This window comes from Schistocerca piceifrons, chromosome 1 (assembly GCF_021461385.2).
Source record: "Schistocerca piceifrons isolate TAMUIC-IGC-003096 chromosome 1, iqSchPice1.1, whole genome shotgun sequence".
In the NCBI taxonomy this organism is placed as follows: domain Eukaryota; kingdom Metazoa; phylum Arthropoda; class Insecta; order Orthoptera; family Acrididae; genus Schistocerca; species Schistocerca piceifrons.
The window spans coordinates 1,126,461,449-1,126,487,909 of NC_060138.1; the positions used below are offsets into that span (position 1 = coordinate 1,126,461,449).

Here is a 26,461-nt window from a genome sequence, read left to right on the forward strand (position 1 = left end):
ACTTTTTAAGTAGCCTTTGCGCATGCGCAACTCATGTGATGTAGTTGCCTTACAGGCCAAATACATACAAATTTGATAAATAACATGCACAGGTCATGATGTGCACAGCTAGCACTTACCACTCAACTAGAAATTTACGTCAGTGCCACCAGGTGGTAGCACACTGTGGCAGACTTTTATTTCCGTTCGCTTGGCATAAATCCTGCTGGATGATAGTACACTCCTCAGATATTCTAATTCACTCACTATATACTGTATTAAAATTAGATAAGACATCAGTATATCTCACAGTTGTACTGACAGTAAAACTATTGTGGGTTTCTGAATGAGTCGTAATATGTTAAGTTACGAATTTTATCATACAGTAATCCAATTGAGGCGCTGAGAATCGTAACGGCTTAAAGCACATCACCATCGATTGTGAGACTGTAGCACATATTCATGCTTCTGAAATCTGTTGATCTTAAGGTGAGTCAGGTTTATCTGTACTGCAGGCCCATATCGTATATAAGAAAATTCATGAAAAGCTGTATCACTGGTTGCTCTGATGTTCACTTAAATTTGGGATTGACTGTTGTGTGCTTTAAACCCTTAATGTTCCCAGCACCTCATTTGTATTCTAGTCAAATGACCATGTTCATTGACATTACTACTTGAGTTTAATCATTTCCACAAATGGCACGTAGTATTTGGAGTTGGTTGTTTATTATGTGAGAATCAGCTTTCATGTGCAGTGTAACATGAACTTGTTGAATCTATTTTATATGCTAACAGAAAAATATAGCTATGAGGATGGGCTATGAGGCATGCTTGGGTAGCTCAGTCAGTAGAGCATTTGCCCATAAAAGGCAAAGGTCCCCAGTTCGAGTCTCAGTCTGGCACACAGCTTTAATCTCCCAAGAAGTTTCATATCAGCACACACTCCGCTGCGTTTGAGTCTCGGTCCGGCACACAGCTTTAATCTCCCAAGAAGTTTCATATCAGAACACACACCGCTGCAAAGTTAAAATCTCATTCTGGGATAAGAAAAATAAATTACCAGGAAAAGTTAGCCACAAAGAAAGTAGGGCCTCCAAGAACAGATCCTTTGACTGAGAGAGTGACAAATTAAAATAAGGGAAGTGTACAGGTGGCACAAGTTGAGTGGGTGCAGCATAAGAATATCTGATTTTCTGCCTGGAAGTAAATTTGTTAGGGATCTTGTACATTTGTCCAAAACAAAAATGGAAAAGCACAAAAACACCCACTTGTACAAAAATGCAAAATGGAGAGTTGTGAAAGCTTACACGTTATTTCATTATTGTCCTAAACTGTACTTAATTACATGCCTCTTGAAAATTTTTGGGTACAGACTCAGAACGAATATTCCAATTTAGTAAGGAGGGTGGCGGACGTGTTATTAGGCTTCAGTCAACTTATTTGTGTGGTCAATATTTCCCACAAAGCCATTAGTCAAGATGAAACATTTGTCTCAACTGCAGTAGGAAGAGGATCTGCGAGTTGCTGTTTAAAATACCCAATCAAGACTGGAAAACATGACACTAAATTTGAAAATGTCAGAAAACTTAGAATTTTGAACCATGTGCATTCTTACTCTTGTTTATTTCCTTTATGGAGGACTAGTTCAATTAAAACATTTTTAAATTGGCATTTAAATGTTGACTGTTGTCCTGTTGTCATTTGTATGTTATGATATTTCAAATATTAAAATGTTCTAAATGAATCAAAAGCAATATACACTCCTGGAAATTGAAATAAGAACACCTTGAATTCATTGTCCCAGGAAGAGGAAACTTTATTGACACATTCCTGGGGTCAGATACATCACATGATCACACTGACAGAACCACAGGCACATAGACACAGGCAACAGAGCATGCACAATGTCAGCACTAGTACAGTGTATATCCAACTTTCGCAGCAATGCAGGCTGCTATTCTCCCATGGAGACGAACGTAGAGATGCTGGATGTAGTCCTGTGGAACGGCTTGCCATGCCATTTCCACCTGGCGCCTCAGTTGGACCAGCGTTCGTGCTGGACGTGCAGACCGCGTGAGACGACGCTTCATCCAGTCCCAAACATGCTCAATGGGGGACAGATCCGGAGATCTTGCTGGCCAGGGTAGTTGACTTACACCTTCTAGAGCACGTTGGGTGGCACGGGATACATGCGGACGTGCATTGTCCTGTTGGAACAGCAAGTTCCCTTGCCGGTCTAGGAATGGTAGAACGATGTGTTCGATGACTGTTTGGATGTACCGTGCACTATTCAGTGTCCCCTCGACGATCACCAGTGGTGTACGGCCAGTGTAGGAGATCGCTCCCCACACCATGATGCCGGGTGTTGGCCCTGTGTGCCTCGGTCGTATGCAGTCCTGATTGTGGCGCTCACCTGCACAGCGCCAAACACGCATACGACCATCATTGGCACCAAGGCAGAAGCGACTCTCATCGCTGAAGACGACACGTCTCCATTCGTCCCTCCATTCACGCCTGTCGCGACACCACTGGAGGTGGGCTGCACGATGTTGGGGCGTGAGCGGAAGACGGCCTAACGGTGTGCGGGCCGTAGCCCAGCTTCATGGAGAGGGTTGCGAATGGTCCTCGCCGATACCCCAGGAGCAACAGTGTCCCTAATTTGCTGGGAAGTGGCGGTGCGGTCCCCTACGGCACTGCGTAGGATCCTACGGTCTTGGCGTGCATCCGTGCGTCGCTGCGGTCCGGTCCCAGGTCGACGGGCACGTGCACCTTCCGCCGACCACTGGCGACAACATCGATGTACTGTGGAGACCTCACGCCCCACGTGTTGAGCAATTCGGCGGTACGTCCACCCGACCTCCCGCATGCCCACTATACGCCCTCGCTCAAAGTCCGTCGACTGCACATACGGTTCACGTCCACACTGTCGCGGCATGCTACCAGTGTTAAAGACTGCGATGGAGCTCCGTATGCCACGGCAAACTGGCTGACACTGACGGCGGCGGTGCACAAATGCTGCGCAGCTAGCGCCATTCGACGGCCAACACCGCAGTTCCTGGTGTGTCCGCTGTGCCGTGCGTGTGATCATTGCTTGTACAGCCCTCTCGCAGTGTCCGGAGCAAGTATGGTGGGTCTGACACACCGGTGTCAATGTGTTCTTTTTTGCATTTCCAGGAGTGTAGAGGGGGGGGAAAAAAAAAAAAAAAAACAAGAAGAAGAAGAAGAAGAAGAAGAAGAGAAGAAGAAGAAGAAGAAGTAGTGAAATACACTATTTACTCAGTTCCATTAAGTGCACATGCAACCTTGGTTATTTGCAAACAAGTTGTAATTGTTAATGTTCACCACCTTTGAATAATACAAGAGTGTATAATATTTTTTTAAAAGAATGTTTAACTCTGATGTGCTCGAAGGACACACTCAAATTATTGCTATTATTATTATTATTATTGTTATTATTATTATTTTCAGTGGTAATTACACAGAAGTAAATAGGTATCATGGGCCATTTTTTTTGCCATGCATGAGAAGTGTTGAGAAAGGGAAGAAAAATAGGACAGGTGGTGGCAAAATAATTTATGTTTCAGCATATGGCATGACAGAAAAAGTTTGAGAATGCCTGAACTACAGAACAGTGTGACTGAGAAGTTGTTCTAGAAACTTCAGAGTTGTGTATATGTATATAATGAGAAATGTTTTATCATCATTGTGTACCTATCGTAGTTACCTCTGTGAAAGAGAGCATGAAAATAATATTTATTCCTAATATAAAACTACAGCTAAATGTAAATTATTGTATTACATATTTTTTATGTCTACACTGTAGTCACTTGGTTTAAAGAGTATTTAAGTCATTTTAAGACCTAAATGAAAATATAGAGGTAAATGTATGGACGAAATTACTTATTACATTAAATATATGCAAGTTTTTTGTTTGGACTTTACACTTACAACCATACTCTGCAAATCAGAGTGAAGTGTAGGCAGAGTGTGCTTCCCACTGTAACAGATTTTAGGGCTTCTTCCTGTTTTATTCACATATGGAGTGTGGGAGAAAGACTGCTTAACCACATTTGTGTGCCCTGTAATTAATCTACTCTTGTTTTCCGATATTGCAGCATAATTATTTTAAGATATTACCTGAAGCTGACTCATCCTATATTACAATGAACACTCTGTGTATATAATGTAATCAAATGGGATGAAATAAAAATTAATCAATTGTGCAATATGGAATAGTGATGTTCACAACTGTAAGAACGTCATCACTGTTTGTATTCTGTTGCAGTTAGCTGACCTTATAGAAAGAGATGCACATCAGCTAGGGAATTTACTAACAGCAGAGGGAGGTAAGCTTTATTATGGCGCCTACTATGAGGCTGTTCATACTGCAAACACACTGCGCTACTTCTGTGGATGGTGTGACAAAATCACTGGGAAAACAATTCCTGCTGGTAAGTTTGTCATATTAATTTAAATAATGCTTTATCAAATAACGGAGAATCCAGGATGAAATGTAGCAAGCCAGTGCAATCTGGAACCTTCACACCAACACCAGCTTTTCTGAATAGTGCAGGTGGGAACTCTCCCTGCAATATATCCTACATTCCTGTAATCCTACTGCGTCAACCTTTGTTAAGTCATTGTCCTTACCCATCTAGCCCCTTCCCTCTCCCCATTCCAGCATTACACAGCTCTCTATTCCACCAATGCATCCCACAGACTTTTTACTTCTCTCCTATTCTGCTGACCCCCCCCCCTCCCCCCCCCCCCCACCCTCTTCCACCGACACTGCACCTAACCTCCTGATTGATTGCACCTAGCTGCATAACGTGTCTCCACCTCTCCCCCTCCATTCTTCCCCAAGCAGCTCTTTATACCATCCCCCACCCACTACACTGCTATCCCTCCCCATCCAAGCCTGCTCCTTGTGTGTGTGTGTGTGTGTGTGTGTGTGTGTGTGTGTGTGTGTGTGTGTGTGTGTGCGCGCGCGCGTGCTGTCTACTTCCGACAAAGGTCTTGTTGACCAAAAGCTCACTTTCCGAGAGTCTTTTTACTGTGCCTATCGGCAGTTCAGCATCCCTGCTATATGGTAAATAATGCTTTAAGAATAAAGAGTGAAATTGTGATTTACCCCAAAGTGGAAATAGTAGCTTCATGATGATCCTCACAATTATAGGTAGTCATTTTCATGAAAACAGAAGAGAAAGACAGAGCCTATCTGTGAAACATTTTGACACAATATATCCAATAATTTGCAACATAAATTAACTATCAAAAATAGTTCTTACTGTAACATGACAAAAGAAATGAAAGTTCTGAGTGATCACTCTTAATCTAATGTTGCATCATAGTTGGTGGAACAAAAGAAGATAATTGTGAGTTACTGCAGCTGTACATCTGTTTTAACAGTGCTGTGGTGGATTATGGATTTATTCCAGAATAAGATTTTCACTCTGCAGCAGAGTGTGCGCCGATATGAAACTTCCTGGCAGATTAAAACTGTGTGCCAGACCAAGACTCGATCTCGGGACCTTTGCCTTTCGTGGGCAAGTGCTCTACGGATTTATTACTTAAAATATATTATGAAGGGTGTGTTGAAAATCCAAGTATATAAAAAAAGAGATACCTCCCTTAAATACTGAGGAGTGTACTATGATACTGCCCTGGAATCAGATTAAACAGCAAATACTCAGCCAGTCGTCACAGTGTCTGTGGAGGTATCTTGTGGAACACCAATATAAGTGTGCTTTTGTAACTGGAGCAAGTATGACATGACCCAAAAATCTTGTGTATTATGAATGAGTTTGAGTTGTTTGTATTTTACTTTCAGGCCATACATTGGCTAAGTGGTTGTTAGCTGCCGAAGAAAAATTAAATCAATAAAAGCAGCATACACATGGTATGATTCAGGAGCACAAATGATTAAGGAGATAGTGACTGGCAAAAATTAGAACAGTAGCACACGTAATATAAGTGCTTTATGTAAGTTAAAAAGTAAGCACATTTATTTGTGTATGTGAATGTTATTTCCATATTTTGTTTACATGGTTCAAGATGGTGCCGTCTTGAAAGTCTTAAGTTATGACTTATATCTGTAAGTTTATGGTTGATTGCAGATGGTCCATTCTTTACATATACACGAAAGGAACCAATTGGTGTAGTGGGGCAAATTGTCCCATGGAACTTTTCACTGACACTGACAGCACTGAAATGGGGCCCTGCACTTGCCACTGGATGTACAATTGTATTAAAACCTGCAGAGCAGACTCCTCTCTGCATACTGTATTTGGCTGCTCTTACAAAAGAGGTAATTCATTTATTATATGGGTCACACTACAACTAAAGTTTACTGTAAAATTATGCTTTCAATAAATGATGTGTTTCTAGGCTGGATTTCCTAATGGTGTTATTAATGTCATACCTGGTTATGGACCCACTGCTGGAGCAGCTGTTTCTTCTCATCCAGACATCGTTAAAGTTGCTTTCACAGGTTCTACACAGGTAAGAACATCAATAAATTCAGATCCACAATGACTTTGAGTGTTTAAATGCATTAATACACTGAGGTGGCAAATCATGGGATGGCAACGTGCACTTATACAGATGGCCGTAGTATCACATATGCAAGGTATAAAAGGGCAGTGCATTGGTAGAGCTGTCATTTGTACTTGGCTGCTTCATGTGAAAAGGTGTCCTTTGTGATTATAGCCACACAACTGGAATTAACAGATTTGCAGAATAGTAGTTGCAGCTAGACACATGGGCCAGCCCATTTCGGAAAGCATTAGGAAATTCAATTTTCTGAAATTAGCATGTCAAAAGCATGCCAAGAATATCAATTTTCTGGCATTTACCTCTCACCACAGACAATGCTGTGGCCGATGGCCTTCACTTAACAACAGAGAGCAGTGGCATTTGCATAGAGTTATCAGTGCTAAAAGATAAGTAACATCATGTAAAATAACTGCAGAAGTCAATGTGAAATATATGATGAACGTGTCCATTGGGACAGTGCAGTGAAATTTGGCATTAATGGGCTACGGTAGCAGGTGACTGATGTGAGTGCCTTTGCTAACAGCATGACATGGCCTGAAGCGCCTTGAGCTCTTAACTGAATCGATTGGACTCTAGATGAATGGAAAACCGTGGCCTGGTCAGATGAGTCCTCATTTCAGTTGGTAAGAGCTGATGGCAGGGTTTGAGTGTGGCACAGACCCGATGAAGCCATGAACTCATGTTGTCAACAAGGTACTGGGCAAGCTGTTGGTAGCTCTATAATGAAGTGGGGTATGTTTAAATGGAATGGACTGGGTCCTCTGGTCCAACTGAATCGATCATTGACTGGAAATAGTTATGTTTGCCTACTTAGAGAATAATTGGCAGCCATTCATGGACTTTATGTTCTCAAACAATGATGAAATTTTTATGAAAGTCAGTGTGCCGTATCACCAGGCCACAACTGTTCACGAAAGGTTTAAAGAACTTTCTGGACAATTCAAGCAAATCATTTGACAACCCAGATTGCCTGACATGGGGCAGTTGGTGTACAAAATCCTGCACCAGCAAAACTGCTGCACTGCGTCGGGCAAAAGGACCTCAGAAAAGATCAGGGAGGCTACTCAAACTTGAAAAAGAAATTCCCTGAGAATTCCAGCTGGGGAACACAGTGTTATCGTGTTATCACAAGGATTTCCTGAGAAATTAACAGTGATCGAAGAAGGGGGTGGGGGGGGGGGGGGGGGTGGGGGGGGGGGGGGGAGCGTCTTGCAATAACTTTTTAACTGTTCTTTTCTCTCAGCTGAGATATGCTAGCTATAAGCAGTAGTTTGACCACAGTTATTAAGCATTGATAATTTATATGGAATAATTTTCATATAAATAACACTCCAAAACATCAAGTATTTTAAACTTTTTGGTTTATAAAACTCAATAAAATTAAATTACAATACTTTGTTAAAAACAATTCCCAGAGATTTTATGACATTCCTAAAATTCCCTGAGATTTCCCTAATTTTTCCAGGTAAACTTTAATTCCCTGAGAATTCTAGGTTTTCCATGTTTTCCAGAAGAATATCTGAAGATATTAGAAGGTATCCTATTACTTTTGTCACCTCAGTGTAAATTTAGTTTGACAGTGGACACTACTGTGAATAACACAAAAACTGATATAAGAAAGGCCACCAATCAGGTGTACAGGGAAAACGATGAGTAGTAGTTAGGCACAATTGGAACTGAACATATTTGCTAACCCTTTCAATCATGTGTTCTTGAGAACAAAGGATTTCAGGAATTGTAACAGTCAAAAAATGAGAGAGGACAGTCAACTACTCAACTAAAAGAGGAGTGAGGAATTGGCACACTCAAAAAGATTACTAAATCACACAAACTCTAGAACTGGGTGCCTAGAAATTCCACAGACAGAGTTTATTGCAGTGTGTGCAAACAGAACTGGACCTACGGTAACTGTACCTGATTTTCATTGGTGGATAATTTCATAAGGAGTTTCTGAAAGGATTAAGACTTGACTTAAGCTATTTGCTGCAAATCATTTTGTAAGCCTGTTTCACAATTTTCCTAACTTCGTCTTGTATTTGACCACTTTATTAGTAGACTTTATCATCAACAAACATCATAGTTTTGAAGAGTCCTACATTGATCTTTGTATAAATCATTTATGTACGTTAAGTCCATGAGTGGGTCAACTAGTGAACCTTATGGTACCCAACATTTAGTGTTTCCTCATCCCAAATTTTGTTTTGGCCAAGGGGCATTATTTGTTAACTTGAGCCTCACTTTTGTATTATTGAAAGAAGACTCCACATAGGGAAAGGAGATGCCTTCAAAACCATATTTATTTATTTATTTGTAGTAGAATTTTATGATCCACATAGAAAATGCTAAAAGAGTTACTTTCATTGTTTGTTGTACAAAATTTGAAATTTTGGCGTCATATTGTAACTGTTTTCCCTTTAGAGAATAATTTGTGGAATTCAAATTGAACAGCTGTTGAAAGGTTATTGTCAGATAAGTGGTTCAGTACTCTGGTTTAAGCTTAATTTGAGAGGAGGGAGATGGGTCTATAATTACAGGTCATTTGCTTAGCTCAACTTCAATAAATTAGAGTTGCTTCTGCATACTTCAGTCTCTTAGGAAATTCATCTAAACACACTGAACAATTACAAAACTAATTCAAGGGAGGAAGGGAATGGATACACTATCAAGGGTTAGAAATATAAAATCAAATAGGAGTGATGCAGGAGCAGGTTTAATAATGAATAAGAAAGTAGGAAAATAACCTACTATTAACAGAATAGTAAAAGCATTATTGTACCCAAGATAGACACAAAGCGCACACTCTCCACAGTAACTTGTGCCTCTCCTTCCTTATAGTCTACAGTCGCTGTGCACAATGGTTCCTGATGGAATCAAAGCTGATTCATGTACTACCTCCCATTGACTGCATTCTTCATTGGGCCAAACAGATGGAAGTCAGAAGGTGCGAGACCGAGGCTGTGGGGCTGGGGTACTCCAACTGGTGGATGAGTGTATCAGCACTACCAACAGAGATGCCCAGTCATGCAGCAAGGTGTTTGACTGTAATCCACTGACCGTCTCAAATGAGAGTGTCTGCACAGTCCTACATTGCTGGAGTCACAGCTAGTGAGCAGCCAGCTGGCATGCAGGAGATCAAACATATTTGCAGATCAAAACATATATGTGCGATCTTGTTGCGATGATGACACATGCTTCTCCCAATGATTCACCATGCTTTTGTTCACTGCCACATCTCCAAAGAAATTCTGCAAGCACCTATGAATATCTGCAGTACTCTGGTTTTCCACCAAAAGAAACTCAATGGCAGCTCTCTGCTTGGAATGCACTAACATTGCAGATACCAGTTTGAAGGCTACATACAGCACTGTCATAAACAGAAACTTCATGAAAACTATAGGGGCTGAAACAGAAATATTCCACAATGTCTCACAACAAATTCCACATTTTTTAACTGAATTGGCTGAGGAAAAAAATATGTTGTATCACCTATTGAAAGCCCCTTCTATTATGCCTACACTACTATAGTGCTTCCTTGTATCCTTTGTGTGTATCTGCTTACTTTCTGTGACTTCCAGATGAAGCTGTTTTATGCACAACATATTCATAAAAGTGTAACTCACTCATGATGTAGATTCCTTACAATACTCTGTTTGTATTATTATTGAGTGATACTCAGCTGTCTAGGACCTTAAACAAGTTGAGCTGAAGAAGAGATAGAGAAATTTTAATGAAAAACAGCACACTTAGTTGTGGGTTTGTTTTGTCAGCACAAAAAAATTGCAGAAATCTTCAACAACTGCAATGGGAGAAGCCATCAGAAGGGGTACTGTTTATTATGAAGAGACTTCCTCTAAAAAATTCAAGGTATCAGAATCAATGAGGAGAAGCGGAGGGGGGGGGGGGGGTCAGTAGATCTCTATAAAGAAGATAAATCTTTTGTTGTGAAAACATTACAACATACTGGTTATTTCATAACCATATTTATAATCTTAATCATTTGGTTATAAAACTTTTATTATCTGCCATCACCTGTTAATTCACAGGCAGATGATCAAATATTTTTATAGCTGCATAGCTTGCTCCTTTCTGTGCTAGGATAAGGTTAAGTTTTGGATCATAGGGGCTATTTTTGTTCCTAGTGTTATAATTATTAATGCCACTATTAGTTTCAAATTGTGCCTTATTCTTCACAACAAAAGTTATAAAAGAAGAAATGTATTGTGATGTTGTTGTTAGTATGCCGAACTTCTTAAACAGTTGCCAAACTTCTTAAACAGTTGGCTACAAGAAGTTTGAGGATAGAAAACAATTATTATTCTCAGTGCACACTTCTATGGAAACAATACTTTGTGTCCAAGTGTGAAATTGCCACAGAAAATTATTCTGCATGACATAACATTTTATTAAATCTCTCATTAAACAAAAATGTAATATTTTTGCATTGTAGGTTGGGAAATTAATTATGGAAACTGCCGCAAAATCTAATTTGAAAAAAGTCTCGCTTGAGCTTGGAGGGAAGAGTCCACTTATTGTTCTTGATGACGCTGGTGGTAAGTAAAAAATCTTGGTACTTATTTGACATTATAATGTAACTGGATAGTTAAAGAATATACTCACCAAGCATGAGGACACACATATAAAAAGAAGGTTGCAAGCTTTTGGAGACAGTGGCTTCTTCTTCTGGCAGAAGGGTTGAAGGGGAAGAAAGAGGACTGAAGAAAATGGACTGGAGAGGTTTAGGAAAAGGGGCAGATTTCAGAAAAGTCACCAAGAAACGTGGGTCAGGGGAGACTTACCAGGCCGAATGAGAAGGAAACACTGATTGGTGGGCTCTGCACTGGGCAAGATTTGAAAACCTGAGAGCTTAAAGGTGGAAGATGGGATAATATGCAAGACAAGGATTACTGCTAAAGCATCATGCGCAAGTAACAGAGTTGTGAGGGGGACAGTGAAAAATAGCAGAGTTCAGCCACACAGCTTCGGGATTCAAGGCAAACATATTTGTTTGGATGCAGAATCTTTACAGCAATACACCACACACTGCTGTGCAGGACATTTGACTCAGCTACAGTGATTTTCTCTGAATCAAGTAACCCGTCATGCACTCATGTCACACTGAAAGTCCAGTGCCTACATGACCTTGGAAAAGGATTGTCTCATGTTTTGGACATTCAACTTCTAATGATTGTCAGATGCTCTGGTATCACAGGTCTCTTTCATATTGCACTGTCATGCTGACAGCCAGCAGTTCTAGTGTTATCCCATGTATGTGACTTGCTGAACTGGTACATTTGCTGTGATGACAGCACTCTCTCTTCAACCAATATACAGGGTACCCACGGAGGAATGTTCAGTATTCAGGGACATGACATGAATGATCATTTGAAGCAAAAAATTCCAGTAAACATGAGCTCTAAAATATATACCTTAAGGCTTATGAGCACTTGTTCAGTAGAAGAGATGTTTTTTTACAGTGGCAAAGATGACTAAGTGCTCATAGCTCTTCAGGTATACACTTCATAGCCCATGTTTGATAGACTCTTTTTCTTGTTTTGGTCCACATTACCACCTCTCAAAATACGGAAAGCAAAGATCTTACAGTAGAAGACATTTGTTTCATAGTATCAGAAATGAAGTGCTCATATAATTCTTCAGGCATGCATTTTAGAGGCCTTATTTACTAGACTTCTTTGCTTTGAATGATCATTTCTGTCATATCCCAGAATATTGACTATTCCTCACCCATTTATCTCAAATTAAATTGCTCATGGCTTAATGTTCCATGCACATTAATGAGCCAAAACATGACTGCTGCACACCACAAAACTGAATGTGTCTTACCACAGAAAGTGGAGATTGGAGGTTGCCTGCTCTGTAAAACAGGATAAGTGGTGATCTGTGGCAAATCTGATAACAGAATAAAAAAATGGCTCTGAGCACTATGCGACTTAACATCGGAGGTCATCAGTCGCCTAGAACTTAGAACTAATTAAACCTAACTAACCTAAGGACATCACACACATCCATGCCCGAGGCAGGATTCGAACCCGCAACCGTAGCGGTTGCTCGGCTCCAGACTGTAGTGCCCAGAGCCGCACAGCCACTCCGGCCGGCGATAACAGAATACAGTGCCCGAACAGGCACATGTGTTTCAGAGCACACTGATCATTGCACACTATTGATCATCACACTGAGTCAACGACATCGTCAGTTATGATTGCACTGGCCACAGGATCACTGAGATTGAACAGTGGATCAATGGAAAAGTTTCAGTTGGTCAGGTGAATCACATTTCTTGTCACATCAGGTCGATTGTCTTTTCTGGGAACATCGTCATCCAGTTGAACAGATGTTCAAAACATGTGTCACGCTATGGAGGGCAGTATTATGCTTTGGGAACATTCACCTGGGCTTCCATAGGACCTGTGTAAGTAATTAAAGGCACCATGGAAGCTGTGGATTGCATGAATATTATTGCAGACCACCTGCATCCCATCATGCTTGATGTCTTCTACAATGGCAATGGGATCTTCCCACATGATAATCGTCTGTGTCACAAGACCAGAATCATGCTACATTGTTTTGAGGAGCTCGATAATGAACTCAAGTTGATATCTTGGTCACCAGTGTTGCCTGATCTGAACCCAATAGAACACATCTGGGACGCATCAGGTGCCAGCACTATGCCCCCAAACCTTCAGCCCCTAGAATGATATTTTCATTTGGTAGTGGAGTGTGCACTGATATGAAATTTTCTGGCAGATTACATCTGTGTTCCGGACTGAGACTCAAACTTGGGACCTTTGCTTTACATGAGTAAGTGCCCTACTGGCTGAGCTAGCCAAGCATGACTCAAGACCTGTCCTCACAGCAGGTACTGGTGGAAGTGAAGTTGTGAGTATGGGTCACAAGACATACTTGGGTAGCTCAGTCAGCAGAGCACTTACCTATGTAAGGCAAAGGTCCTGAGCTGAAGCTTCTGTCTGGCACACAGTTTTATTCTGCCAGTTTCAGTTCAGCCCTTAATATACAGGAACTTGTGCCACATACCTCTGGAAAACTACCATCTATTTGTCAAATCCATGCCATGCAGAATTGCTGCTGTATTGCATTCTGAAGCTGGACCGACACACTATCAAGGAGCGGGTCAGAAAATTTTGACTGACTGTTGTGTTAAAATAATAAGTAACAAGAGACATGAAAAATCTACTACATTATTCTTTATTAATTAGTAGTCACAGTTCCACCTTCTTTTAAATTCAAAACAAAGTCCTGTGGCTTCCAATGACCTCAATGACACCCTAGGAACTACTGTTTCTGAAATTACTTCTTTCACAAGAAAAATATTTTGGTAAACGTAGTTAATATACATCAAATTTTGTTACAGTTGATGAAGCTGTGCAGATAGCTCATGATGGAATATTCATGCATCAAGGGCAGATTTGCTGTGCTGGTTCAAGAACTTATGTTCACGAAAAGTTGTATGATGAATTTGTACAAAAATCAAAAATTAAAGCAGAGGCTAGAAAAATTGGTGATCCATTTGATAATAGTGTGCAGCATGGACCACAGGTAAACTATAATATTATAATAAAATATCAATTAAGCATTTGTAATTTGTCATAGATATAGTAAAACATCCAGCTGTTTGCGTGTGGTGATTTAAATCATACAGCTCATCCATTCATATATACAGGGTGTCTCAAAACTTCAGGGGCAAAACTATAGCAGTGATTGAGGATTGTAAACTGAGTACTACATGAGAAGTAATGACTGGAAACAAATATTTAGCTTTTATTGACATAAACGGCGTACACCTTATGACAACAACTTAAACTCATAGCATCTAGCCAGGCTGATGACTGCCAGTCTGAATGCATGACACGCAAAATTTGTCCCTTTCTCTCAAATGACTCTGCTGTCCATTGTCCAATAAAGCAGGTAGCTAGGACAACAACAACCACTGTCAATACATTTTCTACAGGGGTTTCATTCACAAACGATTTCATGTATCAGGGTAGGGGGAAAAATTATAGGAGTGATCCAGTGATCTTGCTGGCTATGGAACACAACTTCCCCTTTCAAGTCAAAAATGACAGTATCATAATATGTTCCAACATGTTGATACTACATCCTTCCATAAAAAACAAGACATACTGTCTTCAAAAACTTTGCTAGAATATACCAGATAATCACTGATCTGTGGGTTGTTTCGGGATCTTTCCAAAGCGTTTGATCTTATAAATAATAATCAACTGCTGTTAAAATTGTATAATTATGGTGTCCGTGGTATTTCCTACAAGTGGTTCAAGTCATATTTAACTGATAGGAAACAAAGAGTACAAATTTCTCGGGATGGAAATATGTACCATTATGAATATAAAAAAGTTAATTATGGCGTGCCTCAGGGCTCGGTATTGGGACCATTGTTATTCTTGATTTTTATTAATAACCTACCTCAACAGTTATCAACAGCTGATACCATATTATTTGCTGATGGTACCAGCTTCTTTATAAAAGGGAAGAATGATTATGAGATGCTCCAAAAAATCAACAAAACAGCAGAAGTGGCAGAAAAATGGTTTAAAGGTAACTGTCTAGTTGTCAATGACAAGAAAACTGTATGGATGAACTTCAACCATATAAGGAACAAAACTATGACCAATGTATAATTCAAATTATTGAATAGCCACATTCAGCAAAAGAATGAGCATCAAAGATGGGAAAAACATGTAGAAATTCTTAACAAAAAATTAAGCAAGTACTGTTACATATTAAGAGTGTTTAAAGATTGCTACAAAACCGAAACAGTGTTAAGTGCTTATTACGCACACGTGCATAGTCTACTGAAGTATGAAATAGTGTTCTGGGGAAATACCTCTTTTGCAAAGCATTCTCTTAAGCTCCAAAAGAAAGCTTTCAGATTAACAAGTCATGTTGCTTACAGAGCACCAGGTATCTTTAAGGAATTAAAAATCATGACTTTATTATCTACACTCCAGGAAATTGAAATAAGAACACCGTGAATTCATTGTCCCAGGAAGGGGAAACTTTATTGACACATTCCTGGGGTCAGATACATCACATGATCACACTGACAGAACCACAGGCACATAGACACAGGCAACAGAGCATGCACAATGTCGGCACTAGTACAGTGTATATCCACCTTTTGCAGCAATGCAGGCTGCTATTCTCCCATGGAGACGATTGTAGAGATGCTGGATGTAGTCCTGTGGAACGGCTTGCCATGCCATTTCCACCTGGCGCCTCAGTTGGACCAGCGTTCGTGCTGGACGTGCAGACCGCGTGAGACGACGCTTCATCCAGTCCCAAACATGCTCAATGGGGAACAGATCCGGAGATCTTGCTGGCCAGGGTAGTTGACTTACACCTTCTAGAGCACGTTGGGTGGCACGGGATACATGCGGACGTGCATTGTCCTGTTGGAACAGCAAGTTCCCTTGCCGGTCTAGGAATGGTAGAACGATGGGTTCGATGACGGTTTGGATGTACCGTGCACTATTCAGTGTCCTCTCGACGATCACCAGTGTTATACGGCCAGTGTAGGAGATCGCTCCCCACACCATGATGCCGGGTGTTGGCCCTGTGTGCCTCGGTCGTACGCAGTCCTGATTGTGACGCTCACCTGCACGGCGCCAAACACGCATACGACCATCATTGGCACCAAGGCAGAAGCGACTCTCATCGCTGAAGACGACACATCTCCATTCGTCCCTCCATTCACGCCTGTCGCGACACCACTGGAGGCGGGCTGCACGATGTTGGGGCGTGAGCAGAAGACGGCCTAACGGTGTGCGGGACCGTAGCCCAGCTTCATGGAGACGGTTGCGAATGGTCCTCGCCGATACCCCAGGAGCAACAGTGTCCCTAATTTGCTGGGAAGTGGCGGTGCGGTCCCCTACGGCACTGCGTAGGATCCTACGGTCTTGGCGTGCATCCGTGCGTCACTGCGGTCCGGTCCCAGGTCGACGGGCACGTGCACCTTCCGCCGACCACTGGCAACAACATCGATGTACTGTGGAGACCTCACGCCCCACGTGTTGAGCAATTCGGCGGTACGTCCACCCGGCCTCCCGCATGCCCACTATACGCCCTCGCTCAAAGTCCGTCAACTACACATACGGTTCACGTCCACGCTGTCGCGGCATGCTACCAGTGTTAAAGACTGCGATGGAGCTCCGTATGCCACGGCAAACTGGCTGACACTGACGGCGGCGGCGCACAAATGCTGCGCAGCTAGCGCCATTCGACGGCCAACACTGCGGTTCCTGGTGTGTCCGCTGTGCCGTGCGTGTGATCATTGCTTGTACAGCCCTCTCGCAGTGTCCGGAGCAAGTATGGTGGGTCTGACACACCGGTGTCAATGTGTTCTTTTTTCCATTTCCAGGAGTGTATATTTATATTTGAAGGCATATGCTTCATTAAAAACCATCAAGTTTCAGCTTCGAATAGTGAGATCCACAATTATCAAAGAAGGAACAGGGATGACTATTATGGGGATGTGCACAGAAAATCAATATATCAGGACAGTGCTGTTTACAAACAAAAAATTCTGTACAGTGCATTGCCAGATATCATAAAAAAATACCAAACAGTAACACATTCAAAAAAGAACTAAAAAATCCACCAATAAACAACAGCTTCTACAGCATTAACAAATACCTGGAATTTTGCTCAAATCTGTAGTCTACTTCACAACTCTCTGAACAAAAATTCATGATTATTAACCATACCTAGATAAAACCAAACTTATTTCATCCATGTATGTATGTAATTATGCACCTCACTTTTGTGCTGTATGTTACTACGCCTAGTTAACTAAAATACTGGTATTTAATAGTTTTAGTAAATTCAACCAAGGGGTTCCACAAGTTTTTGTTCTATCTGTATGTACCTAAGCAGAATAATTTTTTGTTATAAAGATGTGTTGATACCAATGATAAGATTTTGTATATGATGTAAATATGTAATATTTTATCCAGTTCTGTACTTTGACAACTGCAGTATTATGAATGTGATAATACAGGTGATAAATAAATAAATAACTATACTCTATCCAAAGAGGGTGGCAGCAAATAAGATGATATCACTTGATCTTATACAGTTCCAGACCACGGTATGATAGCAAAGTATCTCTGCCAATATTTGCATGGTGTCCTTTGGTGTTATAATACTTGCAGTTTGATGTTCTAGACAAAAGGATTCCAGTTAAGCCCCAGTTAGATATCATGAGGCTTCCCTAAGGCCACAGTTGTTGTAGAGGTGCATATTTCAAGTGTCATGCCTCGCTCTGGAAGGTGGGTCCCGTTTAAAGACTGACTGACTGACGGCTGAGGGGCACCACTAAGTTCTGAGAACCTAATACGCTTGAGCAGGAGGCCTATAAACCATACCATTACAAACAATCAAACCTTTTGTTAATTTGCAACCTTCTTAGTGGTGCAGGAATACAGGAGGCAATCTCAGTGGTTTTCTCCAAGAAAATCCAACTTCTAAACCATTAGGGAACTGGCCGCAAACAGCGGTGGAGCTGCAACAGGAGATGGCAAGAGAACATCACTTGAATTCCCTTGTTGTATGTCAGCTACTATCCAGGGACTTTTCAGGAAGTTTGGTATCCTGTAAGAAAGACTAGTTGGTGTGACGGCCCAGTATCAATTGTTCATTGCATGACACTGCAAACTAAGCCATCCATGACACAATGATATGACAGGGAAGTAAAAACCCTGAAGGGCCAAGCAGGTATAAGAAGAAGAAAGCTGGCAAGCAGAAGCATTATAAGTGATTGTGATTTCACATTCAAAGCCGTTTTAACAATTCAGAAGACATACGCGTATCATTCAGAGAGCATTCTGAGGTCTTTGGGAGTTCATTTTGAGGTGATTGGGGAGACAATGTCAATCTTTTCATGAGATTTTCACACATCATGCTAAGTGATTTGCATCTTTTGCACAGAGCATTCTGACTTTGCCCTCTGGAGGCATGCCATTTATTTATTTATTTAGTCCTTCAAATCCTACATGAATAGAATATATACAAGGATATTCGAAATGGTTAGGTATTTACAAGATAAGATACAGTTTGTATTGCAGTCCTAAGGACTACATATTGAAGTAATTTAGCAAAGAATCATACATACACGCTATTTTCTTCTCAGTTTTCTGACACTGGCTCTGATCACTGCATTCATTCTGATTGCTATTATCACTTTGTGATATTCTTGTTTTACCAGTTCATGTCAGATTGTCCTTCTTGTGGTTCAATGCTTGAATCTTTAAGCATATAACTGTGTTCCCTTCATATGACCTTATCTAATGTGGACACTGCTCTGTAGTCTACTTACTACACCCTAAAGCCATGGTACATGAAGAAAAGAACTACTGGCTGTCAAATTCAAATTATTTATTCATCCAGAAAATTTTTACAGATTGTAGGATGTCATCATTTGTGCATGTCCGTCCCCCCCCCCCCCCCCCCCCCCATACCCCCTCCCACACACACAAGTTACATCTAACATCAAAATACACTGTAGTAGTTCAATAAATTAATTGTATCAGATCTAGCAGTTTTTGCACATTTTTGTTTCAAATCTGCTGTACTTCTTCACATGATTTAAAAGTTCTGCAACTGAATAGATGCAGTGATCTACTAAGAATGACCTTAAGGATTTATAAAACAGTGAAAATGAGGAACACACACACACACACACACACACACACACACACACACACACACACACACACACACACACACACATTTAAAATTATGTTGAAGCCATTAACCTAAAATGTTTGTTTCCATTGAGGGTGTAATTCTACTTGTTCTTATTGTCACAAAGGTGTTGAAGGCTTCACACTTTAAACAGAAGTTTAGAAAAGTTGTTTTTGATGTATTTACTATTAGCATATTTCCATCAAACCAGTCATTTAGCTGATCTGTAGCTTTATTTATGTTTGCTTGTTGTTGTATTGTGGTTTCCCCTGTATGAAGGATTCCAGTGTTATCTACAAACAAGATATTTATTTGTTATTCAGTGCTTAGACCTAGGTCGATTATGTACAGAAGGAAAAGTATACGCTCAAGAGAGGATCCTTGAGGGACTCCACTTTTTATTTTTCTTGCATCTGAAAAATATGTTATAATTCTAACATTTAGTTAATGTTTTATTAATCATTTCTGTTTCCCATTTGTTAAGAATGAGGAGGAGAACCATTTCAATGCAGTGCCTCTAATGCCATACTTTTGGGGCTGTTCCAACAGGATTTTGTCTTCAAGATGTCAAAAGCTTTGTTTAGAGCTAAGAAAATACTAGCAACATTTTGTCCATTGATTCTAAAGCATTTTGTAAAATACTGTAGATGGAATTTGTAGTAGATTTATTTTTGTGGAAACCATGTTCCACGATTCCTTCAGTGACCTGAAGACCCAGTAATAAAGAGACAGATCTATATATTTCTAAATTTGCTTTGCCATTTTTTATGAGTAGTTACCATTTTTTCAACTTTAATACAATTAGGAAAGGTTCTCATTGAAAAGAATGAGTTGATCTATAATGAAGTCTGGAATACCACCAATTTCCGAGGTGAATGATTCATTTTGAGTTGTTTCATAAAGATAGATTGTGTGGAGGCAAGAATTTACTTTGTTCCAGTGGCTATTTGAAGAGATAATTGATTTTTTTGTGCTGTCTGCACAGTACGGCCTGAAGAGATTTGCAATCTATTGAGAGTCAGTAATACCCTTTTTCTCACAGTTCAGGATGATATTTCTTGTTACTAGTTCTTTCTTGCTTTATTACTTTCCAGACTGCTTTGCTTTTATTTTATGACTCTGATATAAACTTACCATTAGCCATTGTTTTGTCTGATTTGTGACTTTTCTATATATCTGAATTATCTTGTAATATAACTGTTCAAGGGAGGCAATATGTTACGGCTTTTTCTGTAGTTGCGCAATTCTCTTTTTGTGTTGCTTGAGATTTTTATGCCTCTCTATCCATGTCTTTGAGACTTGTGTTCCTTGTCACCCATGTTTTGAGAGGAAACACCATTTTAAAAGAATAATTGAAAATATCAGAGAACTTTTTAAACGTTTTGTGATACTTGTTCCCATCTTTCTGTTGTTAATAAGCGACTCAATGTTTCTATGCTCGGTGTGTTGGATATTCTTGCAGTCACAGTTGGTTTATGGTTTTGGTTGGGCAGTAAATAGCCTGTGAGTGTTATCACTTGGGCTTCATGATCACTAAAATTTGTATTTATGCATTCTGCAGTATAGGTTCTGTTTACAAATATTTCGTAGTAGCAGCAGTAGTTTTTGTAATTCTTGTTTGAATTGTTAGCATTTATTTCATATTGAAAGTATCTGTTAGGTTGAGCAATAGTTGTTTTCTCCCACTTGTTTCAAGAATGTCAGTGTTGAAATTCCCACACACTGCTGTTGATTTTTTGTCTACATGTATCCCATTTAGTAATATTTCATGTTTATTGAGAGATGACTCAAAGTTCCCATTTGTAGAGTGACAGATACACATGACAACTGTATCTGCACTGCTAATTTCAATGACTGTAGCTTCAAAGGCTCTTTCTTCATTGAGGTACTGAAAAACTGTCAACAGTTTCGTATTTCAATCCAGTTTTAGTTAAAATAGCAGCACCTCCATTTTTGTGATTTCTTCTACAGAAGTACTTTGCCAGTGTATAGCCTGGCACAAAAAATGAAGCAATCGAATCTGCCTTAACCAGTGTTCTGAGAGACACTGAACACTGACAAAATGAAGTGTAGTATTTAGCAAAACTTCAATGTCTAAATAATAATAATAATAATAATAGCTTTATTCAACATTGAATGGTACACTGCACATGGACAAAGAAACAGTAATGATTAAAGTTATTTGTACAATACACAAGACATATTCTTCTGAATACGTCAGTAATTTACAACAAAATTACAATAAGATGTTTACTGATTTCTATTCACATAATTTCACAAAGCATTTGTTGTTCTTCATATAAGTATGGTACTCTTGTAACGTGTAGAAAGGCTGTTTTACTAAAAATTTCGTAAGCTGATGTTTCAGTGTAACTGTAGGAAGAGCCACAACTGCACTAGGCAGTGCATTAGCTAATTTTATACCTGTGTACTGAGGCCCCTTTTCGTAATGTGCTGTTCTGTGGTTGCCAATGTAAAATCTTTATTTCTAGTATTGTACTGGTGGAAATATGAATAAGTGTTTGGGCGCAGTCTTTTCACAAGCAATATGGCTTTTAGAATGTATGTGTTTATAACAGCTAACACCTCTGTTTTTGGAAACAAGTTGCAATAAGATTCCCTATATTTTGCTCCACAGATTATTCTCACACCCCTTTTTTGAAGAATGAGTAGCTTATCCAGATTAGCTTTGGTTGTTGCCCCCCAAATTTCAATACTGTAGTTCAAGTGAGAGGAGAAAAGAGCATGGTATGCAGTCTTTAGGACTACAGTGTCCTTACAGAACTTGCTAATAGTACTGATTGCAAATATATTTTTTTGACAACTTAGTTGCTAGAGAGTTAATATGTGTGTACCATTTCAGGTTGCTTTGGATTGTTAAGCCAAGGAATTTTGTACTAGACTCTTTCTTTACCAATTTGTTGCCAATGTATAATTTAATTTCATTATTCAAACTACTTTTGTTAAACTCCATCAAACATGTTTTACTGGTGCTTACATTTAAGTGGCTTTCATTAAAAAACTGAACAATTTCTTTTGTCACATTATTACACTCAGCCTCTGGTTCATTACATGATTCCTTTTTACACACAATGGACGTGTCATCGGCATACAGAACAATTCTGTAATTCATAGTACAGTATTTAATATCATTTACATAGATCAAGAACAGAAGGGGGCCCAACACCAAGCCCTAGGGCACGCCATATTTTATGCAAGTGATCTATGATTTGTAGACACCACTTTCCATTTTAAGCAGAACAAACCGTTTTCTATTGCTCGTATAACACTTTATTAGGTCATAAGCAGTGCCTCTAATGCCCATGTTCCATAGCTTGTCTAATAGGATGTCATCATTCACACAATCAAAGGCTTTTTCCAGGTCTAGGTATACACCTGCCACATTTTCCTTGCTTTCGATACCCCCTAACACCCTCTTCAATTAGTTGAGCAGCTGCAGTGCTAGTTGATTTACCTTTTAGGAATCCATTTTGATTTTCAGACATCAGGTTGTGTTTGTTAAGAAAGTTTATAATCCTGTTGTGTATAACTTTCTCAACTATTTTGGAAAAGACAGGAAGGATTGAGACTGGTCTGTAGTTTTCTATTTTGTTGTTGTCACCTTTCTTAAAAATGGGTGTTACCTGTACTGACTGGAAAGGTGCCTGATTCTATTATATTGTTGACTGCTACAGACAGAGGTACAGAGACATTTTGGCTACAGGCTTTTAAAACATTAATATTTAGGCCATCATTCCCAGCGGAATTAGAGGGTTTTAGAGAACTAATGATGCCCATTATTTCTGCACAGTTTGTGGGGGCTAGATATATACTATGGTCACATGTATTACCCTTAAAACTATAGTGCATGTTTTTATGTTTGTCATTTAGGGCTTCCCCTATGGAAGAAAAATATTCATTAAAAATATTTACAATTTCCAGTTGGTCTTTTATGAGCATGCCATTGTAGTTAATAGTAAAGTCCATACAGGATTTGTCACTGCAGGTTCTAAAACTGTTTATGACTGCCTAAATTCCAGCAGTTACGTTGTGTGAGTTTTGAAGCTTATTTGCAACATAGTTGCTCCTGGTCTGTGTTAGTCCTTAGTGTGTCCTTTATATATTTTGATGGCTTCCTTTAGCTCAGGAATCTCTCTATTATTCAGCATTGCACTGTGGAGTAGTTTTAATTTTTCCCTAGCTTCAGTGACACTACTATTTACCCAAATATTTTTGTTTATATTTTTTGTTTGTTCCTTTTTTGTGATTACAACTGGGCATGTGGTATCAAAGCAGTAACTGAAGCCAGCAGCAAAGCTATTATTTGAAAAGCTATTATTTTCAAACCATTTTATATGTGCTAGCAGGCAGTTTAGTCTATTTATGTTGTCATTTACATTATTCTTTTAGTTACAAACTGTTTTTTGTGACTGACTGGACAATCTTTTGGCATATGGAGAGACACGTGTCACTGTAATTTATTTGTCTACTCAATTTTAAGTTAACATGCAAATTTCCTAAGGGCATTTTTATTACATTACTTATCTCAGTTTTGTTTGGATAGTCATACAACACCATAAGAGACTTGCTGGGAGATCAACAGGTTGCAACATCATCATGTCAGCTGCCCACACTTGAACTTGTCAACAATTCTATCATGTGGTAGGATTAAGTGGTTGATCTTCCACCTATATGCACAATTACCAAGTCATGTCTATGCCCAGTCAGATCAGTCCCGTGACTGTTGTACTGATGATTTGTGCATAATAATAATAATAATAATAATAAATGTTAATTTTTTGCTGCTTTATTAATTAGAATTTATTCCATTTTGTGTACCATTTGCATATCTTTTCATTTGCATGTTACAACACTGTGTACATTTTACAGGGTAGCTGAAAAGTGCTTATTTATTTATTTATTTTTTTATTTATTTGTCCATATAAATCTCTTTTTAAGTACATATATTGTACACAGGATATTGGACAGAAAACATTTTTTGGCTATTGGATTTTCAAATATCAAACATAAATTTTATAAATTTTTATGACAAATTGGATCTATAAAGTTAATAATTACAAATTTTTGAAATACTGTATATTTATAACTTATTTCTACAATTAAAGATACAAATTACATTTTTTCTTGCATAAGATACTGTGAGACTGAATAGTAGCAGTTTTTCAGAAGGTAGGATGTCACAGACTTTTTAAAGCTTTGTAGTTCAGTAAGAGATTTTATATGTCTTGGTAATCTGTTGTAAAGTTTTGTTCCTGCATGATATACACCTTTTTGGCATAATGTGGTGTTACAATGATTGATGTGTATGTCACTGTCTGACCTGGTACTGTAATCATGGACACTTTTGTTTTGAGGAAAAAGGTTTTCTTTTCTCAGTATGCTTTTTTTGACATGCGTGACTATTTCCAGTATATAAATGCAGGGAAGGGGTAGGATCTTTAGATCTTTAAAGAAAGGTTTGCATGATTTTCTGCTACTCACTTGTTTCATTATTCTTATAATTGCCTTTTGTTTCCTGAAAACTGTTATGGCCTGATGTACATTTCCCCAGAAAATGATACCGTACTTCAGTATTGAATGTACACGAGCAAAGTATACAGCCCCAACTGTTGCTGCACTAGTACTGTTGCAGAGAATTCTTACCACATAGCTCATTTTTGCTAGTTTTGAATTTAGGGCTGTGATATGAGTGTTCCATTTAAGATTTTCCTGGATATGAATCCCAAGAAATTTAGTTTCATTGACAGAACTAATGTTTTGGTTATCTATACATATTACAGGTTGTGCCGGATTTTTATTTTGATCAGTGTGGAAATTCATTAGTACAGTTTTTTGGGGATTAACTATTAGCCTGTTTCTGGTAAACCATTCAGACACTCCTTTTGTAATATCTTTTGCAGATGCAGTAAAATTTTCTTCATTATTCCCTTCAATCAATAGACTGGTGTCATCTGCAAACAGTACTGGTTCAGAATTCCTAACGTGTGATGGAAAATCATTAATCTAGACCAAAAACAGAAAGGGACCTAAAATGGAGCCCTGTGGAACACCATGAGTTAGTCCACATGGTTCTGAAACGTGTACCTGGAGTTCATTTCCTTCTGTGTACTTAATTTCAGTTACCTGAGAACGATATTCCAAATATGATTTGATCCACTGATTTGGCACACCTCTTACACCATACCATTCGAGCTTCCTCAGGAGTATAGAATGATCAATCACATCAAAAGCTTTTGTTAGGTCCAAGAATAAACCTGAGATATTTCTGTGGTTGTCCACTGCATTTACGACATGGTTTATCAGATTGAAAGTGGCAGTTTCAATTGATCTCTGTGGTCTGAAGCCATGTTGACACCCAGAAATAATATTATTCTTGTCGAAGAATGTAATTAGTTTTGAAAGGAACACTTTTTCAATAATTTTCGAAAACCCTGACAATAGAGACACAGGCCTATAGTTACCCATACATTGATGATCACCTTTTTTATATAGGGGTATTACTTTTGCCATTTTCAGTTGCTGAGGGAAGACACCACATGATAAGGATGAATTGCATATGTCCAATAAAGGTGAAAGTATTTGTCTTGCTGTTATTTTTATAATATAATCTGGAATATCATCAATACCAGTTGAGTACTTACTCTTCAGTGAATTAATGGTATTTAGGAGCTCTGTTGGGCTTACTGGACTGAGGAACATGGATATATTATTTATTTCAATAGATGAAAGTTCTTTCCATGTTGTATTAGGTGAATTTCCAAATTTTTCCTTCACTAATTTCCCAGCAACAGTTGCATAGTAAGAATTGAAACTATTTGCAACTTCCCTAGGGTCAGTGACATTCTTGCCATCATGTGATATCACAATATTTTTGTGAGTTGTCTTCTTCCCAGTAAGATCCTGCACAGCTTTCCACATGGACTTAGTTTTATTGGATGACTTCATAATATATTTGTCATTTTCCTTAATTTTTGCCTCCTTTATGATGCGTTTCAAAACTAGCTTGTATTTTTTGAAATAATTAATAAATTCTGGACTGCTGTTAGTTTTTGACTGCAGAAAAAGTTCCCGCTTCCTTTTACAAGATACTCTGATGCCTGATGTAATCCAGTTTCTGAATCTATCTGTGCTCTTGGAAATAACTTTCCTTTGTGGAAAAGCTATGTCAAAG

General features: G+C 39.1%; 1 protein-coding gene across 1 annotated transcript in view; it reads left to right on the forward strand.

The window, feature by feature from the left end:
* The window catches only part of LOC124799731 (aldehyde dehydrogenase 1A1-like), a 49,327-nt gene that overhangs the window by 11,816 nt on the left and 11,050 nt on the right, over window positions 1-26,461 (forward strand). The window contains exons 2-6 of the mRNA XM_047262942.1: window positions 4,265-4,430; window positions 6,096-6,286; window positions 6,367-6,480; window positions 10,982-11,084; window positions 13,922-14,106. Coding sequence (XP_047118898.1) covers window positions 4,265-4,430; window positions 6,096-6,286; window positions 6,367-6,480; window positions 10,982-11,084; window positions 13,922-14,106 — 759 coding nt within the window. The remainder of the gene's footprint in view (window positions 1-4,264; window positions 4,431-6,095; window positions 6,287-6,366; window positions 6,481-10,981; window positions 11,085-13,921; window positions 14,107-26,461) is intronic.